This window comes from Sander vitreus, chromosome 13 (assembly GCF_031162955.1).
Source record: "Sander vitreus isolate 19-12246 chromosome 13, sanVit1, whole genome shotgun sequence".
Classification (NCBI taxonomy): Eukaryota; Metazoa; Chordata; class Actinopteri; order Perciformes; family Percidae; genus Sander; species Sander vitreus.
This window is the reverse complement of record NC_135867.1, coordinates 14,522,571-14,545,219: the sequence shown is the minus strand read 5'-3', so window position 1 is coordinate 14,545,219 and position 22,649 is coordinate 14,522,571. Positions and strand designations below refer to the sequence as shown.

Below are 22,649 nucleotides of genomic sequence, written 5' to 3'. Positions count from 1 at the left end.
ATTTTTTATGTGTGCAGTATCCCTAAACAACATTTAAATGTGAGTTATGAGTGTTGTCGGATGCTGATTTATTTTAAGTATGATAATATGGGTATCGTAAACTAAGTTTAATGTTTTATCTATACCTCACACTTTAATTATCTATGTAAATACAGGATATGTGGTAAAAATATTTATTGAGCCTTAAATAATAACATTCACCATCTAATATGATTAGTCTGACTAGCAAGCTGGCAGACAGGCAGGGTACCCTGAGGGTAAACTTGTGAGATGAGGTGCGAAAAAGCGAGTCTATACCCTGCTGTGTGTAGCAGACCACCATGAGCTCCTGGCTGATGTCTCCACTGCGGTGTACCGGGATGAAAAGCTCTCCAACATCTTCCTCCACTGAGTGGATCTGTTCAGGGAAGAACACAGTCGACTCTGTTTGGAGGAGAAAAGAGAACGAGTGGAGGGAGTCAGAGGAAAAAAGAAAAGGGTAATGATATGTATAACAATCTACAAAAATCCACAGTACATTAGGCCATCAAGGGCTTTTGTTCTGGCTCTGCATTAGTGAGCCGCAACTGAATTTCTTTATTTAAATCTATTGAAATGGTGGTCCTGCGGTGTGCTTATTCATATTCAAAAATAATACTCCTTCACAGTTTTTCGGTCCGATGCAACCAGAGGTGCTCTTCAAAGAGACCCCTTTGGAAGTTTTTCTTACTGCCTGGTGTGTCGCAGACAATTCCACATGCAAGCCTCTCAGTTCCTCCCACAGAGTGGCATCAACTTGGAATTTCACAGAGGGGTCAGCAGAACCAGCAAAACCATCACTTTGATTTTTTTCATTCTCTCATTCTCCACTCGCCTCTCCTTCTCTGAGACGACTTTGTGATGGAGAGAGAGACTTGCCAGTGAAAGCGTCATCTATCAAAGCAAAGAACTTATACAGAAACAATAAATGTTGGAGCTATTTTCCACAGACGCACAGGGACCAATAAAAATGCTAGCAGAGTGGACTGAGCTTCAGCTCGTCCCAGATCTTCTTGTGACTTTGTTCCCTCTCTCTCTTTGAGCGTGTGAATGAATGAGTTAATGAACGATGGGAGCTTCAAGACACTTGGTGCTTGCTTGTGCGACAAAAACTTGCATTAAAATTGCAAGCGCTGGAGTGTGAAAAATCAGTGAAAAAACAGATTTGGATGTTTATTTCAACACCCAGCATAAAAAGAGATCAACACCTGAGATGACTCTTTGGGTTGAAGTCATCAACATAAGACAATCATACGCACCGCAGGGGGTCAAACATTTCTCTTCTCTTACGGTAACTCTCCCTAAATCGTTCTCTCTCCTCTCAATCTTCTCCCCTCTCGTCCATTTCTCCTTTCTGTCGCTGCCCACAATCTGTCACTCCCCAGGGGTTTACAGGGACTCATAGCAGAGGATTAGGGTCTACTACTTACCTTTCACATACACACACACACACCATTATACCCAGAATTTATTCTCTCTCTCCCGCCACACATTTACTGCACACCTCCTCTCCTCACAGTTCTTTCACATTTCACCTCACACTTCACTCTTCTAGTGCCTCTAAATCCACCCAAGAATTACAAAAAGCTAATTTTCAGCCAAGTGGGTCAAGTTCACCTTCTGGAGGAAAACACAAAGTCATTTTAAAACATTCATTGGGAGAAAAAAACAAACATACACTTTTACAGAGGGTGTTATAAAATAGTGAACACTTGCACCTGATCTTGCTACTGTCTTGCTAAAAAAAAAAAAACAGTTTGGTTTTTATTTTTTTATGTCTATAACTGCTCCATTATTGATAATTGCATGACTACTCTATGGATGTAGGGATGTTTTCTTTGCTTCCAGTGTCTGATTGTTGACTGTTGCACATATTATTGCAGATTGTAAAACTGGTCATGCCCATAAGCTAAATGTAACTGTAAATGTAAAACAAAACAGTCTCTAAAGACCCACATCTGATAGCACTATGTAACTTAACACAGCACAACACCAAGTGTTCAAAGCAGCAACACACTCACAACATTTGATGTGTCCTACATTAGGCAAGATATTCTACATCCTAACGCTCCTATGATTTCACAAGAATATGCTTGACTGCAGCTGGCCTTGCGATGTCAGACAGAACAAAAAATGACAAAGCAGAAATCAGTTCATCATTTAGTGGAATGACCTTGGTGCAAAATGCAGTAAAGTAACAGCTCTACTAATATATAGCATCCCTGCTATATAGAGGAAACAAGAAAAATATCACTGACTGCAAGATGCTGGTACTACTTTCAGCAAACAGCAAGCTGCTACCTTCATCTTCAGTCAGTACTGTGCATGGATTATATATGAAGAAAGTCACAAAGTTTTAAAGGAGAGAGGCTATCACACCCTGTAATTAAACAGACTTTGTGTCTGCTGCAGCACTGAAAGTGGGTGCACCACAGGCAACTGCACTAAAGAACAAGCCCACTCCTCATTATTAATAAAAGGCAGCAGGCTTATACAAAAGAATGGTGGAGGGTTCGCATTTTTACAACTAAACAACAATAATAAACAAAAAAGGAAGAGCTCCAGGCATTCATGCAGACAAACAGAGACTGTCTGTGCTGTTAAAACAAATTTAGCTTGTTATGCTCGCCTTAATTTTGGAACACTTTTGGTTAAAGTTAGCGATCCTCTCTCCTCCTCTAAAGCTATTAGCCTAGCTGACATGTCCTCTGGGGAAAGAATCTCCGACTAACCAGAAGACCAGGCAAAGCCAGTTTTCATCTTTAGAGAAAGAAGCTAGAGTACAGCTAATGCCACAGGCATAGCTAAAGATTCACTTGCCCATTAGAGTGGCACATCTCTGTCACATTAGACAAGCCCTGGAGATGACAGAAAACAAATAAGCACCTACCCTCCACACGCACCATAATTAACCCACAGGGGAGGATAGATTGAGAAGGGAGAATGTGAGGGGGGGAGAGAAAGATAACAACATAGTGAAAGAGAGAGAAGAAGAAGAAAAATGAGAGAGAGTGATGAGAGCAGCTGTTGTGCATTACCACATCACAATGGAAGCTTTAGTGTTTCCATCTTTGTTGCACATCTATAATTACTTAAAAGTTGTAATGAGGAGTGGAGTAATGCATACAAAAAACTGAATGGAAAAGCTGCAAGAAGAGTAATTCTGGCCTTAATAGAGCAGGCCAAGACACAAAGAACGAAGAGAGTAAAAATGGCAGATTACAAACAATTTAACAGAGAAAGCAAAAGATTTCCTGTACTTAACCGTTTAGGTTTGACCAATGTTAACTGCTAAACCGCAATATCAAATTTGGCTACCAACCTTTGATTTGGCCTTGGTAATGGACAAATAAATTAACAAGTAGCTATAAACATACCGCTTTTTTTGTATCTTTGGGTTTTGGGAATAAGCATTCTACTCAGTAATTCTGGTGAGTGTAAAAACACAACACAATCATCATCCCTACAACAAATCCTCACTAGCTGTCATGTTATATTTCTCTTCCTTTCTTCCTTGAGGACATATTTGACATGACTACTGTATATCTACAGTGTTTATATTGACAATTCTTCATTATGTGTGTGCCAAGTTGTCTGATGCTTCACAGAACAAATGTGATACATGGTAAAGGGTTATGTATTTTTCATTACTTTGGATGACTTAAGTGGCGGTTTTGGATTTTGTGTAGTGTGCATTATAAATGTTGGAAACTTCACTATGTCTGTTACATTTGTCTGTTTAGATGGGCAAAGCAAACACCTCTGCTTTGGATATATATTTAATTAACTTATATTCTTATTATATAATCCTCCATACAGTCTGTCCATAGAGGCTGCATTCGATTTTTTTTTTTGATTATGAATATCACATGGAATAGGGACACTAAACTGAATAAAAACACATTTATGAAGGGAAATAAAGAATGAATCAATAATTGGCTCTTTGCGCACTTCAATTCTTTATAATCTTTGAGTTTCATAAATGAACCCCATACAGAAACTGGGCACCCCTGTTATGGATGAATGCTACCAACACCTACAATTCTGCATCTGTATTCTAGAAATGGTCCTACTGCCAAGATAGAAAAACCTCTAAGAGTATTCAGACTAAATGGGCAAAATGTATAAATACATTTCAGTTTTTATAGTCTATTATGGAGAAAAACACCTCCATCATATTGTCATTGCAAAAGAATATTCAATGGTCTATATAAAAATAAAAATATTCATGTGTGTGCTGAGCGAAGGACGTATAAGGACTGACCGTCACTTGGATCCAGGATCTCAACTGTTGCTGTGGCAGGGAACTCCATCACCCCCATTACCGGCTCTGAGAGCAAAATCTGGAAGGTCTCCGCCTGCTCGTACTTCCCATCAGTCAGTATCCGAACCCGCCACGTGGCTCTGGTCTGTCCCGGGTTGAACTGGACTTGCCTCTGGGACTTGCCCTTGAAATCCTCGTCTTTCTTCGCACTACCATCCTGTGTGCCAATGCCTGAAAGATACAGATAGTGATAGATGTAAAAAGGAAAAAGGAAAGGCCAAATGAGTAAAAAATAAGACAGACAGGAAGAAGTAAAGACAGAACAAAGAAAGCGACCATGACAGCGTGAGAGACAGGAGAGAGAAACAGATGAAAACAAGATTAGATATTCACACCCTTTAATGTTGTTCAGAGAGTGGTGAGAAAAAGAGTGTTGCGTCTATTTTTCTTCACTGATCACTTACAGAGCCTCAGGAATGTGTGAAATGAATTTGTGACTGAAGCGTTTAAATAGGCATATTCAACTTTACTGAGATGGATTAGCAACCATGATTGTTTCCCAAGGGTTAGGTATGCTTGCGAGAATGTCTCTGTGTCTCCTTTTCTCTTCAAATGTCTCTTATTTCATTTATAACAGGGCTTTCATGTGAATCCACTTTACAACAATCCACCTAACATTCATGCTCATCAATCCACCTTCTTCAAAGTAGCAGAGCTTACTGGGTTTCACATCAAACGCACATCAAAGAAGCCTAGGTGGCATAAGTCATACAATAATGTATTACATTTGGAAATATGCTATTTACATTCCTTTGTCTGCATTCACAATGCCTCATGAGAACAAGGTGAGCAGAGCCATGCCAGGATGATGCATGTGCCTGTACATAAAAAAGAAAAAAAAGATGGTGACAAAAACATGCAGACGAGACTGGATACATTAGATCATACACACAGTAGGATATGAGCTATAAGGATTGTATGCAAAATGTAATCTGAAAATAACTATACACAGAAATACACACTTTAACGCCGTCACACTCATTTGTGTTACTGTACCTGTAAGGACCTCCAGTGTTTTTATTTATTCATATCACGAGTGTGGAAAAATGGGATTGAAAGCCTCAAGATTGTTATGCATCATTTGCAGTGTTAAGCTTTGCATTTCATTGGTTCATTTGAGTTTTTTGCCAAGAGTAACTGACCAAATGTACTGCAGAGTTAATTAAGTATATGGGTGTAGGTTTACACCGAACACCAATAGTCCAGCAAATACTTCTCTCTGGACTCACTGTTTTGGACCAATTTCAAGTGTAAAGACAATATTTTTTCCACTGATGGTCCCCACAGCCAACCATAATGAAATGCTGCACTCTCACCTTTGACATGATCTTTAGCCAGCAGCACATTAAACATAACACCCTCTTTCTCTTAATTTTTGGCCAAGGGCATTGTCATCTCTCAACGTTCTTTGCTCCTCTGCTTTTTCTCAACAGGAAAAGATGATGCTATTGCTCATCACAGCAGCACTAATACAACACAAAATAAATCCACTTCTCTGGGGGCTGTTGAAAGTCTTTCTGGTGACTAATGGATGATCAGTCAGGACAACTCATGGTTCACTTGCTAAGTAGTCCAATCAGCTTAACCTGGGTCAAGTTTTCTGAGGTAGGCCTACATCAAATTTCATCATGAAATACCTGCATTCGTAAACAAAAGTCATAATATTTTAGAGAGCACAGTGGAAATACCACCAATACAGTGTAATACTAAGCTTAAACCCAAGTCCTGCTTCTCACCTGACCTGCAACTGAAATAAAGTTAGAAGAAGTGTCGCCACACATCCAAGTTCTGCTTCAAACAAATCATCCTCTGGGAAACATAAATGTGTTAGTAAATTTCATAGCAACCTGTCATTGGATTTTGATATTTCTTTTGCAGAAATATAAATTTCCGCTTGTTTGTGGTGCTCGAGAAAAGGTCACTGAGAGAGATCAAGACCATGACTTTTGAAAGCAAACCTCATGGCAATTTGTGAAGAAATTGTTTAGATATCTGGCTGTGGACAAGAGTTTTCCTTGAATAGACATACTAACCAAGAAACACTGCCATTTTTAGGCTGTACTACTAGCATCAGAAATGTCTTTTAAAAACTTTGAGGGGGCTACAGGTATGCTGATGATTTTCTATAATTGAATCATGTAAAATAACTTCATTGTAACTTTCAACCTATAAACTGTTAAGTCTCAACGTAGCTAGATATGATCCTTACGATTTCTGTCCTCGTTGATTCAGTGACACCTGTTGTTACTGGTGACAACGGCATATGCATATTAATAATACAGAACCCATAATTTGATATAACATGACGTGTGTATTGACCACTCATGGCAGCAAACTCGTGTTGAGCAGCCACATGTATCTCTGTTTAGAGAGCAGAAGAAACCATTGACTGGGAAAAATTATCGTATCACACTTTTAATAACAGACTTCGCCATTAACAATGAAGACTACTACAGTAAAGACGCAATTACAGACAATTAGAAAAGTGTCCTCATAACAGATCATTTTAATCTTTCCTATATTTCTCATCTTTCTATCCTGATGTTTAGTTAATGCATATTAAATAGCACACACACACACACACACACACACACACACACACACACACACACACACACACACACACACACACACACACACACACACACACACATAAACCTACAAGAGAAAGGGAGTGTTGATCTTAAAAGGGTGGAGCCTTATTGAGCCACCCTTGCTGGACTCCCCAGAGGGAAGAGACACGTTGCCAGGAGTTGCACTGAGGTTCCTTCTCAGCAGCTGGAAATATAAACACCCGAGGGCTTTTGATCTCTATGGTACTGTTCCTTTGAGCTACAGTCCCTTGTGTTGTGTCTCCATAAAACACACACACACACACACACACACACACACACACACACACACACACACACAAGGAGTTGCTCACAAACACACACAATTTCTGTTTATAGCTGCAAACTCTCTTTTGTTCTGTATTGTAGTTTGTTTCACTATTGAAAGCAAACAGTGCAACAAGCTGAGTTTGACTGTATGTGAATTCTACAGTTCACCATGAAATGTATGATTGCAGATACCTTCATGCTCATTGTATGATAAATGTAAACTCACATCAAGGCAACTGAGGTGGAGAGCTGGAGCAAAGACGTTCAGGGGGGCAACACTTTCTATTCTCTCGAGTGAAATTAAATTATCTCTCCATCCACTCTGCTTGGCAACATTAATGAGGCTGGAATACATCCTACAGGAGTTGATTAACCTGGGAAATGTATATTATTATTATTATTATTATATATCTCTCAGCAAGGACAGAACAGAAAAGGGCAGCGCAGAAAGGGGAAAAACTGTCTTCAAGCAGTGAGCTTTGACTTACGCAAGGAGACGCAAAGAAGAAGAATGATAATTCAATTCCATCCTAATACATATATATATATATATATATATATATAAATATATATATATATATATTTATATATATATATATAAAACAATAGATACATATGGCGGCAATCTTACCTGGGTTAAGTTTTAGATTTGCTGCCATTGAAAGCTATGGTGAAAGAGGCTCATGTTGTGTTTAAAATCCTTGCATTTCTCTACCAATACATCAATACTGTTTTTTATTCAAAGTAATGTGCACAAGACAACTTTGCCTATCTAGAATGAACCAAAAAAACTAAGATTTTGGTAGAATTTAGATTATTATAGCATCAAGAAAACAAATAATGCATTCAATCATGGAGATAATCTCATAATTGTGCATTTATATTGCAGATAATAATTTTTTATTTTTTTTATTTTGCCTGAATTGAAAGGCTAATCATTGTCTTTTATATTCTGAATGGCTAAAATGTAGAAAATCCTAAATAGATTCAGATTATGGCCTATAGGCAGGTAATTAAATTAGACACACAGGAGAGAAACCACATACTGTAATTTATTTATATATATATATATATATATCTTGTTTTTCTGTTTTCTGTTTTATTTTGTAGTCTGTCTTGTCTCCCTTGCCTTGTCTAGCTTACTTCCTGTCTTTGTTTGTTTCCCACCTTTTTTGATTGTTCTGCCCCACCCTGATTTGTTTCACCTGTTGTGTCACCTGTCCAGTGTTAGTCCTCGTTACCTGGTGTATTTAGCTCCTGTTCTGTCCTTGTGTCTTGTTGGATCATTGGTTTTTGTTGTGTGCTGTTTTATGTTGTGTTCCCTGTTGTGAATTGCCTTGCCTTGTGGATAGTACTCCAAGTAAGTGTTTTCTTGTCTGCAATAAATCTCTTAACTGCATTTGGGTCCAAGATTCTTCTACATCCGACGCAGCACCTGACAGCTAGCAGTTACTTTGACTTAAGTTACTGTAGAACTCAGCTGATCCAATGGTAGATAACAGTAAAGTTACGTAGTTCACTGACCTTTTTGTTGTTTTAGTTTACCTATATGTTTCTACTCTATAATGACGTGTGGAAAGTGATGCCAGCCTCTCTAGTCACTTTGGTCCTTTTGGTAAAGCATGTTGCACAGCTGATAAAATAGTTTCTGCACATTAGTGGCAATTGTAAACAGTATACTGAGGTAAGATGGTGGACAGTTATCCCATTAGTTATGTCATGTCACATCTACTGTTTTATATATGTCCTAGTATTACTCATTAGCAAAGAAGAGGACAAAAAGATGAAGACAGCTAAGGAAAGATGTCACATGGTGAGGACTCTGAGAGTGGAGGGTTTCTTGAAGGGAACAGGAATACACAAGAAACAAAGACAAGTATGGAGAAGAACCAGCAGGGATGCACTGCAATGGGTAACAACATACAGAATGCACACAAGGAAGTGGGAAAATAGAACAGAGTGAATGAGCGCTGCACTGGAGTGAAATGGGGTGGGGAGAAGGTAGATATAGAACAAATGATAAAGGGAGAGTGGGTGGAAGAATAAGACAGCCTATGGCACAGACCCAGGGCTATTGGCGCTTTTCCATTACATGGTACCTGCTCGCCTCGACTCGCCTTTTTTGGTTTTCCATTACGAAAAAGGTACCTGCTAACTGGTACTTTTTTTAGTACCACCTCAGTCGAGGTTCCAAGCGAGCCGAAAAGGTGACGCGAAAGCGACAGATGGTGTCCTGAACAAACCCGCTATTTTTAAATAGTTTAACCAGCTGTTTTTTTTTTTTTTTTCTGCTTCATTTGAAACTAAATGTCTTCTGGCTGTGGCAACAACACACCTTCCACGTTCTGTGTTAGGTCACGGCAGTTTCCTGCAGCGCCGCTTGTCTTACAGTTCCGCAGAGGCTCCAGGCAGAGCTTTCGCCATAGCCTACCTACACGCACACATAGCCAGCTCGACGCACGCACCAGGGCACAAGTATAAACATCAGGCCACTTGCATAGTATACGGCGAAAAGCTCTGCATGGAGCCTCCACAGAACTGTAAAACAATCTCAGTGGCCTTTTGTTTATACTTGTGCGCTGGTGTTTGCGTCGAGCCGGCATAACAACCAGCCACGCTGAGGCGGTACTAAAATCTGCAATGGAAAACGGACGCACAGTGTGTCGAGGCGAGTAATCGAGCAGGTACCATGTAATGGAAAAACGCCATATAAGGCACTAGGATGGGGACATGGTGTCTTTGATGAAAAGCAGGTTAGAAGCAAAAGGACCAAACACACTCCATAATGAGGTGAGGAGGGATTAGGAATGGGGGGGGGAAAGAAAGAAAGTAAGACAGGAGACAAAGTGACAGAACGATAATTCTATATAGTAGAATATAGGCATTGTCCTCTAAAGGCTCTGACTCTCCAACCCGACGGCTGACCATTGGCAGAAAAGGCAGTCAGACTGATCAGTCGGCTCCCCGAGGTCAAAAAAGTGCCTCGGAACACACCAAAGCAACGCCGACTTGAGCGTACGTTGTGCGCGAGACATAATGTGTCTCCATAACAGCAGGCGCCGCTAATCTGTATTGTTGCCCAAAAAATGAAAACCGGAAATGACGGAACATCTCTCAAGACCTAGTAAACGGAGCACGCTGTCGTCAGTCACTGTTTGAGTATTGATAGTAGTCAAGAAGGATCGTCGTCATTACTCGCTGAACGGAAGAAAATACGATTGCTAGTAATAAGATACTGGCGTTGTCAGCTCCGGGTTTCTCGTGCACTGATTCACTAGTCAAGGGCTAGTATTCCACCAATCAGATTGGTCATTGAGTCCGACTGGCCGATTCAACAAGTCAAATCGCCCAAAATGAACGCCGACAGCTCCACAGACTGACGATGGCTCGGAACACACCGAACAGACTCGAGTCACTGACCTCGCCTCGATAATTCGGGTTAGTGTGTCAGCGCCTTTGGAGCTGTTTCCTAGGGTTTGTCACAGGAGACAAAGTGACAGAACTCAATTAGGAGACATAGCAAGTAAGGAAGAGGGCAAACACCCATGAAAAATGAAGCTGAAGGTTAATATTTTAGTCATTTTTTTTCTTTTCAAAAGAAGTAAGAAAAACAGTAGTAGAAAAATCCAATCTGAGCCCATGCTCGTCTAGCCCCGTTCTGCCTGAGCTCTGCTTTGCGGGGGCATCTTTAAACCTTGATCTTGTCTCAGCTTTCCTCCTTCACTGATCCTCTCCACCTGTACGTCCTGTTGTGATGGAGCATGTGCAACAGCTCTTCAATGTTGCCCGGCACCACAGCAGCTTTCATCCGCTAACCCTTTCAACAATCGCTGGGTGTTTTTCGCCATGCTTTTCAATCCCTGACACACTCCCTGTCTAATTGAATGTAATCTATCTACTGTACTGTATCTACACATGCAGTGTCTACTGTTGCTGTTTTTAGCATTTTCTTTTTATATTTACAGGATGACGTTCTGTCATCAATTCTTTTCATTTACAGTTCTGGTTTTGTAGTGATCTCCGTTACTACCCTCCCATATCCTCCTTTAGCACACATCTCACACACAGTTGCACATAGTGAGAAAGTATTAGTAAACTGGTGTTCTTAATTGTTTTGGTTCAACTTCAGCACATTGGATTTGAAATGAAACGACTCTGAGGTTAAAGTGTTGACTTGAGATTTGAGGTTGTTCATATCCGTATTGGCTGAACAGGCTCGTAGCCCTCTTTATAGCTGAAACAATTGAGTAGATGAATCAATTAGTCAATCAACAGAAAATGAATTGCAATCATTATTTTGATGATTTTAAGAACAAATGTCAAACATTTGATGGTTCTGGCTTCTCAAATGTAAGGATTTGCTTTTTTTTTCTCCCCCGTTTTTATATAATTGTAAATTAAAAAGCTTTGGATTTTAAACTGCTGGTGGGACAAAACAAGCAACTGAATTGTCATATTGAGCGCTGGGTCTGGGAAATTGTAATGGCCATTTTTCTCTAAATCAATTTTCTGTCACAATAAAGCTGAGTTTAACCTTATTGTTTAATTTCAAACCCAGTGTGCTGGAAAATATTTGTCTATGGTAATATCTTACTGCACTGTATCATCATCACTCTACTGCATTTTTCAGTGGTGACTATATGAATGTTTGTCTCATGACAATGAATTTCAAATCACGTAAAATAGCCAAGTGTTTATCTATTTGCCATATGATTTTTGAAGTTTACTTTGCAGCTTAGATTCTGCTCTTTTAAAGTAAACATCCTGTCTCAATGTTTGTTTTGTCCATTCCCTGTAACACATGTCATATTACTGTACAATTTGAGTACCATCAGCAGTATGTCAGCTTTAAGAGCTAACTGATAATCGACGATATAAAGGCAAAATGAGGCAACTTATGAAGAGGCCACTCCTTCATACATACTGCAAAATGAGGCACTGTGGCGAAGAGAACTCAAATCATTAAGACTCGAGCCAAACGCATCTAAAATTGGCAAAGAGGAATACAAGTAGAGCCTCAACAACACAAACTTTCAATGAGATAGATGCAGTGACACCAACTACAGCCTTATGATTTTCATTGACACCAAATATCAAAGGTACCATTATTGTGGCAGTATTGGATTGCAGTATGGTGTTCCTGCTATTTTGTCCACGTCGCCACTTTGTTATTGGTTCATTTGCTTCATTCTTCTGTTCACCAGCCCAGCAAATTGAAATCTATGAAAGTTATTAGACTTCGATCACTTTCTGTTTTGTGTTGCTCTACACTAGATTTCATCATTAGTGCCTGAACCGATCCACACAGGGCATATATATATATATATATATATATATATATATATATATATATATATATATATATATATATATATATATACGCGTACATAAAGATACAGACACATTTAAAATGCTGGTGTCAGGGTGCGTCTGGTTTGGTGCTGTGGGGTAAGATGCACTCTTTTCTTAAGGTCACAAGTAAACATTCCTACTCTTTAATCTCCCTTCAAGCCATGGACTTATTCATAAAAATGCCTCAGCTTAACATGTTGTAGCTACGACGTTATTCGTTCTAAGGAGGTATTGAAAGTAAATGCGTGTGTATGTGTTGTGTGTGGTTGGAGATAACCAGGTGCTCACATACCAACTGTGCAGAGAGATGAGAGTCAGAACGCAAGCTTTCATGTGTGCCAAAGACATACACTCAACACCTTCCTGAGAGGAATCACATATACTGCACACACACACGATTAAAAGGGATCAGAAGGATGAGAGGTTGAAGAGAGTAAAAGCTACTTGCAGCTGCTGCTTCTCCCAGAGCAAATGAGCTGCCGCATGACAAAGTCAGGTCTAAGAGTAGCGTTCAGGGACAACATCCTCAGCAGCCTTTCAACCTTCAAATCACGCAAACACTCAGACATAAGAACATAAACATGCTGGGCTGTTGTTCCCAATATAAAATCACCTCCATCTGCTGGTCAAAAAGCTTATTAAAAACTCTGGCATTGATGTTTTTGTAGCTGGCTAGATTACAGATTTGAGCAGTACAGAGCCAGCAGTGTGTTCTCTGCCCACTCTGTTTTGTACAGTGATGATTCACTAATTTCTTCTGGAAATTCTGTAAAATGTTGACATTTAACAGCCTAATGTGGCTGTAAGGCTAAACCATTCATACTCCAAAGATAAACCTTAGACTGAATTTTAAGAAAAAAACTGGTCTAATTTGGAATAAAATGTAACGGCAGCTTTTTTTCTTTTTTGAGAAGATGGACACATTTTTCCAAGAACAAGACTCGGACGCGTTTTTTTCACAAAGTCACCAGTACACAAAACAACTTTTGTCTGAGAGTTGCTTTGTATTTGGTCTGATCTAAATGTCATCTCAATCTCTTCTTCACTCTGTCTTTTACACTGCAGTTTAAGGCCCTGCTGATCAAACCCACTTGTCAAAGACATTAAGGAACCTCATAAAACACATACAGTATAATCAGTTCAACATTCATTCCTATCTACAGCTTTGCTTTACATAGATAGGGAGATGATGGTGTGGTAATTTTGTTAATTGATGCTAATGATGTTTGATTGTATCAAAGTAACCTCAATAATCTCACCGCTATTTCTGCTCTCAGAGTTTTCTTTGTGGATTTAGTTGTATCCACCTGCTCAATGCAATGCATTGTTATTGCGTTTTGACATGGCCTCCTTTTGATGCCTATTTCATGTCCTCAGTGTGACAAACCACTCGCCCACCTTTGACAAATCATGCTAAACTGAAGGAGATCTAGGAAAATGGCATGTTGCTTCAGAAGCAGTTTTGTATAGGCTGGTAAAAAAATGAGTTACATCTCTGCACATTGACCTTACAGCTATTTCTTCTGGCCTCCTCAAGCAAATAAAACATTATTATTGCAAACCTCTAAAATGGCTCAAGGGCAAACAAAATAACTTTGGCTTAGATGATGAATCTGGTTAAATTGTGCGTTGAAAGGAAACGTTGCTATTGCTTTTTGGCTTCAACTGTCAGCGAATATGTTTAGACTGTATGTGTGTATTGGAGAGCACCACTCCAGGTGAACGATAGGTACATAAATCTCTGCAGTGAAGCAAATGACAAATGACAATGTGCCTGTTAGGAAGAGGAACGTGGAGCTAAAAACCTAATATTAACAGCAATGTAAAGTAATGAAAGTTGAAATTAATGCTACAGAAAAGGAGACGGTATGAGGACAGAAACAATACTAAGAGGATACAGCCACATTAACAGCTCTGTGAGGCTGTATTCAGGCACAGTAGTGCTTTGAGCTAAATGCTATCACCAGCATGCTAACATACTCGCAATGAAAATGCTAATAAGCTATGCTAATATGTTTTATGATGCTGATGAGAATGTCATTACTGTAGTAATTGGCATCTGGTCCACAAACAAAATATTGGACAATTTAAAAATCTAAGGTGATGATGGCGCTAGATGAAAAATACTCACAATTCATCTTGAGGGGGACATAAATGCGTTTACCAAATGTCATGGCAATCAATCTAACAATTGTTGAAACATCTCACTCAAAACCAAAAATGTCAACCTCATGTTTGCACTAAAGGTCAGGGTATCACCAAAGTATTTAGGATTTATCGTCTATCATCAACCAAATGTTTTGGCAATCCATCTAGCAGTTGTTGATATTTGTGTTATTTCAATCTGGACTAAAGTGGTAAACTGATTAACCGACTGACAAACTGACATTGTCATCCCTGGGGCCAAACTGCTACCTGGCTAAAAACACAAAGTGTGTTCTCTCGGAAGAGAGACAGAAAGACAAACGGACGAACCAATGAAAGATGTCTCTCCCAAGTATCCTCTCCGTCTGAGCACCACCTCCAGGAACTTGTCCTCTTCGTCCACCACATAGTACTCTTTCTCCAGAGAGATCCAGGCCCAGTCCAGACGGAACTGCTGTCCCTTGAGCTTGTTCCCACCTGGACAAAATAAATACAAACATAGTAAATACATTTTGTTACTCTTGATTGCGAACATGTTTTCTCTTATACCTAGCTGAATTCACAATGTGGTGCTTCTTAAATCTTCTTACTGTAAAAAGTGTGCACATAATGTCTCTGTGGAACTGCTGTGTGCTGGGGTGGGTCTGTGCCTATTTAAATGCCAAATGCTGAGTTCAATATTCAGTAAAAACTGGAAAGGAAACTCTGGGACAATATGTGACCCAAGGGGGCAATTGTTGTAAAACTGTAATGAAGAAAAAGTGTTTTAATTATTTTCAATCCAAATGTTCCCAACACATCTACTGCAGAATATTTACAGATTCATTAAAAAGAAACCACACAATATTACACTTTTCTATATCTAACAGTCGATATTTGCTGTGTGTGCTCCACAATAAAATTCAAATGTCCCTTTGTTGAACAGTATTTACTTCTCACTTGTGCACATCATCCTGAGGATTTGATTCATGCTAGCTAATCAGTGTTGTTAACCATAAATGGTAATGTTATTACTAATAGAACTACTCAATAGCTGCCACTTCAACAGGCAGACAGGAAGTTGCTGCTTTGTGTGGTTAATTCACCCACCTGCAGGGAAAAAAGATTGAGTGCCGTGTTAATTAAAGGAAATAATGAGATAGCATTGTAAAACTTGAATAAAAGAAGTGGGGGTGGGATCTTTGTCTTTTTTTCTGCTTTTGTGTAGTGATAAACAATCGCTAAGTATGCAGGACATTCCTGTGAGTGTTAAACTAAATGTCAGTGTGTTTAACTGGCAGAGGGAAATGCAGAGGTGGAGGACTGTTTGGGCAAACGTAACGTGTAGGCTGTCAGAAAGGAAATCTCAATTAGCTCTATTGATGACAGTTTTAGAGCTGCTTGTTCTTTCAAGTTATTCATGCCTTCTAAAATGCTGCAATAAGGCTTTCAAAAGCACAAACAACAGAGCACTTCACCTCCATCATTGTAGAGGTCATAAACGGCAGCAGGGCAGCATAATTGTAAAAACCTTGTGCAAAAAAGGTAGTGCTACTGTGTTACTTATACTGTACTCTGACACTCTGATGACAGAAAACAAAGGAACATTTCCCTATCCTGATCAATAAAATATCATAAATGGCATCACAAGGAGTGGAGATGATACCCTCCATCTCCACAAATAAGTACTCAGTAATCAGCTCTCTGTTGGAATAATGCTTCAACATGGCATGTCGACATGGTGCTAAAACGCAGCAGAGATTTTAGCAATTTCTGTCTTGGCAGACATAGCTACAACATGCTGAGGTGAGGAGACCGCTAATATAAACAGACTCATGTATCCTCCAAAAAGCCTGTAGGCCAAGTTCAGGCTTCACTTAGCGGGTGCACATAAGAAATCGCATACATACACCACCGCAACACAAACAATTTTTCAATCCCAACTTCACTGAAACCTTTACTTTAATCCCAGCTCCCTGATAGTAAATGCAGCATAAACTGACTGAGATCTTAGTGTGTCTGTATTTGTATGTTTGTGTGTGTCTACCAGTCCTTCTGTGTGACCTCCCACTGAAGGTGAGGAGCTGTACACAGACAATAAGGATCTGAGTCAGAGAGCTTCAGACTCATTCCTCGAGCCTTTTGGATTAATAAAAGCCCTCTCACATGTGCTGACCATACAAAAAAGCAGCTTTGAAATCATCCTCAATAGAACTAAATTCACTTTATATCCTCTTTCAAAGACTTTCCTAACAAAAACTCACCACAAGTTTTTTTTTAACCAATTAGGGATCATATCTTCTGCACAAAACATTTCAAGGATCAGGACATTGAGACATCTGTAGGTAAAAAATCGATGCTACAGTTTTGATGCTGGCTTGTGATGTAGGATCTACTTTACAGCGTAATCACTGACAGCTATTTTATAATCATAAAGGGTTAAAATCAAAAGGCATGTAACCTTATATGGTCAGTACTGTAAGTGAACAAGTGTGCTGCATGTCATCATGTAAACCATCTTGTTTGGGTCTACATGGTCTGAGACAATAGGGGCTTTCCGACCGGAGGGATTTTTGCAGTTCTTAGAACTAAACGTTCCTAGAACACTTTTTTTGTCGTGTTCCGATAGAGAAAAATTTGGGGATTTTTCCTCTGGCCTCAGTAGCGTACTTCTTTAGCTCCTACTTCAGAGCAGGGTCTTTTCCCTTTTCCCTTTTCCTAGGTGTACTTGATTGGTTGAACTTATAAGTCACGCCCACTGCCAACTCGGAAACTTGCAGACAGAGCAACAATGGGACATTTTTAACAATTTTCACCATCTTATTCATCATTAAATTCACTTCTGACAACGTTTTAGGCGAGAAATTAACTGTTTAGATTTCGAATATAGGCAGTCTTGCGAAAATTGATGCTGAATTGACAATTTGCTTCAAAGTTTTCGGAGTTCAGAAGCTCCATCAAGTGAGGCGACAGCCAGCAAGCGCCTGCCCCGGCTTCTAGCTTGTCGCTCGGCCAGTCATGCTCAGACACCTCGCGGTAAGCTGGAGGTCTCTCAGACCGCTCTCGTAAATAAGAGGCTTTTTTATTTCGCCGTTGACGGTTCGTTTGTTTAAATATCACAACACATGTCCATCATAAGATTAACGGGAACCTGTGGTTTTCAGAGTTAAACTCTACAAGCGTGTCCTGCGGTTCGCCGGCCGTCACACACACACGCACACACACACACACACACACACACACACACACACACACACACACACACACACACACACACACACACACACACGTCCACAGTGTAGCAGGCAGAGGCGGGGTCTGTTCCGAGTATAATAAAGCCCTGTATGTGTTGAGCAAAACATTACGTGAATTACTACGAGAATGGACGTGCATTTAATATAGGAAAAGTGCACAAGTATTAGCATAATTTGTTGTTGTTGTATGTGGCGCTAAGGTCTAGTGACGATGCTATAAAGACCGTTGCCGTGCTTGCGTCACTCCCTTACCCCTCCTACCAGTCCCTATGGCCACTTGGCCAGTGGGAATGCGAACGGAAAAAAAGATTTTGGGGGAGAGTAGTTCTTAGAACTGCTTAGAAGTGTACTTTTCCTCTAAAAAGTACAAGTACTATCCGATCGGAAAGCACCTAATATAGACTCAGCTCCTGACTTGGATAATGCAGTTTAGTCTATAGAGTCTCAACTATATGGTCAAGCAAGCTTAATCTTTTAGCCACTTTTAGCTCATTGTTTTGGTTTTATTAGTATTTACTGTATTGTTTAATCTTCCACGTAGGTACAATCATTCTTTCAAATGCACATCAAAACAAGTGCTACTGACCTTCACATACTACAGTATCGGCCTGAGTATCTGCTCGTCATGTCATAAAACTTGAGACCATCTAAAGTCAAGAGATGTTAATGTTAAAATCAAAGTGAAGTTGAAAGTTATTTTTGATTTTGTAAAGCAGAATATGTTATCAAATTCTTGATCTGATTCCGATTTGAGTCAAATCAAAGTGATTTGAGAGCACAGGCCTGCCATGCTTGTTCTATTTAAGTCAGCTTAAGAGCAAACGGAAGACAGTTTAGAGAAAAAGAACAGTAAGACAGCAAGAAATAGCTCTGAACATTGGCAATATTGGGTGCCACAATAACTGTTTCTTAGATTACAATTAGAAAAAAACTATAACAAAGTAACTAAGTCATTTTTTTTGTTTCTTTTCATATATACTGTACATTGATACATACTGTTGTCAGCCTAGCAAGCACCATTTCAGACTTTTCTAAGTTACACCAACAAACAAAATCACCATTAACGTCATGTTTGACACAATATGTTGTAACCTGCTGAATACTGTATGTTACATGTCACACAGCTACACAAATAATTTCCTTCTTGGGATGATAAAGAAATCAGACTGAAATCATCAGGAAATAAATACATTATAGAGTCTGTCCATGGCCACCACTAGGCACAGCATATATAGATAGAGCACTCATTCTGCAACCTGACAGCGACCACAATTTCAAAATTGCCACATTAAATCTTCACATCAGATTCCCTGTAAATGCTTTTTCAAACTCTTTTCCAACACAGACTCACTATTGTTCAACACACATAACTCACATTTATTTGTAGCACACACACACACATACTATCATTCACAGGTTTTGGAGATGTGTGAAGATAGTGTTAAAGTGTCTGCGAGTGTTAGTGAAATGTGGGGGATGTAGGGGGCCTATCCTGTATGAGGTCACCTCTTTTTGAGCTGGACTGTTGTGCTTTTGACAACAGAGACTGCTGGAGCATGTTCTGTAACAGCCAGCACTGCTAAAATTACATTTCGATTAGAAACATCACCACCAGATAAATAAATGTAGATTTTCTTCTGACTTTACTGATGTGTGTGTTTGTATGTGAGTGAAACTTCACACCCAAAATCAAAGGAAATGTATCACAGTGAGGCGATGCCGTCTGCTGTTAAGTACATTATTCTGCTACTGGCGGTGTGGCCCTTCCCTCACTGTTACGTCTCCATCTGCCTTCTGTACTCCTTTGTATACGAGTCCCCAAGTCCCAGTGCAACTGGCAACCAACAAACCAGATGTGTGTGTGTGTGTGTGTGTGTGTGTGTGTGTATATTCCACCAAATTAGGCTTTGTCCAAGGCAATCAGCATGATAGTGGAAATCGACTGAGGTGTGGTGAGATATCAGTAGGCTGACCAGGAATTCATGGCCCTGGGCAAAGACAAGTATTTAAAATGCTGCTCAACTTGAGTGCAAGTTGAAGCCATGGCGTGTGAGCTTTCTTTGTTGTTAATTTGGGATCAAGTACATTTTTACTGTCTGGTCTGCCACCTTAAATGTCTGTGTAGGTATTTCCACTAGTCACTGCATTTGATCAATCAATTCACAGGATGTCAAACCGAAAAGGACGAATCTGGTGTAGGAGTATTACACACTGTATATGTGGTTGTTTGTCTGTGTGGGCCTCTGGGCACACAGGAAGTGTCACCACCAACCTTAAAGAGATAAAAGTTGAATAATGTCTCCTCCTTACATTAAATAGCCATCAGGCATGACTTTGCTGCAGAAACACCTTAAGCGACCTTACACATGAAACCATAAGAAACTGACATCTGCAGAGAATCCTCACTCCTTTGAAGTTCTTGTTACACTTAATAACCGTGAGGTTTTTCACTGATGTCTACAAAGTCATATTCGACCCTGGGCATAGCTTAAAGGGAGAAGGCTCTAGGGCCAAAGAAATGGTGGATCCTTGAGGTGTATGTGTGCGTCAGCAGTTGTGCATGTGTGTGTACACATAAGCCTGTATCAGCATGTAAAAGCCTACATGTCCTTGTGTGTGTTGAGTGTCCGATGACTGATTACACCTAAAAGCATCACAGAGACAGAACTCCAGCAATACTCCCCATGCCACCACCAATATAATATTTAACAGAGGGATGACTTTAATGTATCTCAGGATGGTTACTGGCACCCCTGAGAGCTAACTGTGTCTAAGCACGGAGATGATAAACTAGCTACTGAAATCTCTGGTTTCTCCTTCCCTCTGCTCTCATTTCCCTCAATTATCTCCTCAGACTCCGTAAAACAAAAGTTACATTTTCTAAATTTTAAAATGTTCATTTTTACATCAAATGTTTACTTTTAGATATATGGTTTTTACTTGAGGGTTTTAAAATACAAACAATAAAGCAGAGCTCACAACAGCTCCCCAGTGCTGTGTTTTTTTTATACTGCAATGTGAACAGAAAAATAAAGTAACACTTTGCATTGTTATGGTCATATACCATAATACTGTAGCAGAAAACAAAGACGGTAAGGAAGACTTACAAAGGCCATAAAACAGAGAATTAAATTTTATGTGAGGTTTCCAACCATTTCATTTTGTATAGAGACAATTATACGCCACATCACAAGGAGGCAGGACAGGGTGAAAATTAGTTGAAAAAAACTAACTTCTAAGATAAAAAAGAGTAAAGTAACTGTGTGGAAAAAAGGTTACAGAAAAACTAAAGATGAGAAGAGAAAAAAATCAGATGCCGATAATTTGGAGCCATTTATTCATATAGTCAAAAATGTAATGTAGATTTCAGTGGCAAAATAAATGTTAAAAAAAAATCCAGCTTTTTGTTTATTTTTGAGATTAGAGGGTGTTTGGTCATGCTTGTGTGTTTACACGTGGAGCGCGGCTGTCAAGCATAGAGAGATACAGAATCAAAGATGATTAACATGATGAAAAATCTCTTCAACTAGTCTCACACTCACATCTCAATGCTCTAATGAGATGCAGATCATAGCGAGCGACATTCACAACTGCAGAATGTGCTGTAATCCTAGAACAGAGAGATCCATCAGCAGCTACGCTGACAGACGAACACGGCAGGCGGGTACAGACAGCAGGAAAAGACAGCGAGGGTGTGACAGTAAAACCAAATCCTGATGCCTGAGACAGAGTCGACACTCGGCACAATAAACCACAGCATACTTTGAGATTAAACTCAGCGAGACAGGAGGGCAAAATATAAAGACTGTACCTCGAGAGGAAAAGAAGACATTGATAAGCGGTGAGAAAAACATAAATTACACTAAAAAACAAAATATATAATGAACATGTGGTGCTGAGTGGAGTAAAAGAATGGAAAATGAATAAAACACATCCAACAAGATCTAAGACTGACAGAGTAAGAAGGGAGAGATGAAGAGGATGAAGATAGGAGAGTTTGGCCCTTGAAGAAGTGATTGACAGTAAATTCCTATACACAGACAGATGAAGTGAATCCTCTCATAAAGCCAGGGGACTTGTTAGTGTGTGTGTGTGTGTGTGTGTGTGTGTGTGTGTGTGTGTGTGTGTGTGTGTGTGTGTGTGTGTGTGTGTGTGTGTGTGTGTGTGTGTGTGTGTTGCATGCTGATGTATTACCTTACAATTTTGCCCTGATCAGTAAACTTTGCTCGACAGGTTGACAACAACAAAAAACAAAGGGATTACCCTCCATTTGTGACCATGGTGACAATCAGTTTAAGCCTGTAATTGTTAGCTGTTTTAGTTTTTTTCACATCACCTTCTCAAAACAGGTGAGAATTATGACAAGAGGATTGGGAAAAGATGTAGTACAATAAGTTTCAACTTTGGAATGAATTACAGACAGCTTTTTCAATTCTAAAACTGGATTGTCCCATTTACATTCAGTGTTCATTGGTGACTTCAAACTTCTGAGCCAAGACATAATCAGACTATGTCATTCTACTATTTTAAAAGTTATTATAGAAGCAGTTTAAAATGTACTCATTTATTTCTTTTTCATCCATTAGTCTGCATGCTTATAAATAATTTGCTAAGGCTTATCCTTCAACAGATAGAGGCAACAGGAGGACGTCATTTCATTTGAAGTGTTGGCCTTGCTTTTATGAAAAGAGGCCT

At 39.5% G+C, this 22,649-nt stretch overlaps 1 protein-coding gene across 1 annotated transcript in view; it reads right to left on the bottom strand.

Annotated features, from left to right (window-relative positions):
• The window catches only part of frem2a (FRAS1 related extracellular matrix 2a), a 57,235-nt gene that overhangs the window by 21,981 nt on the left and 12,605 nt on the right, over positions 1-22,649 (bottom strand). Inside the window, exons 3-5 of the mRNA XM_078266552.1 lie at positions 15,052-15,198; positions 4,283-4,513; positions 298-423 (exon numbers count right to left, since the gene is read on the bottom strand). Coding sequence (XP_078122678.1) covers positions 298-423; positions 4,283-4,513; positions 15,052-15,198 — 504 coding nt within the window. The remainder of the gene's footprint in view (positions 1-297; positions 424-4,282; positions 4,514-15,051; positions 15,199-22,649) is intronic.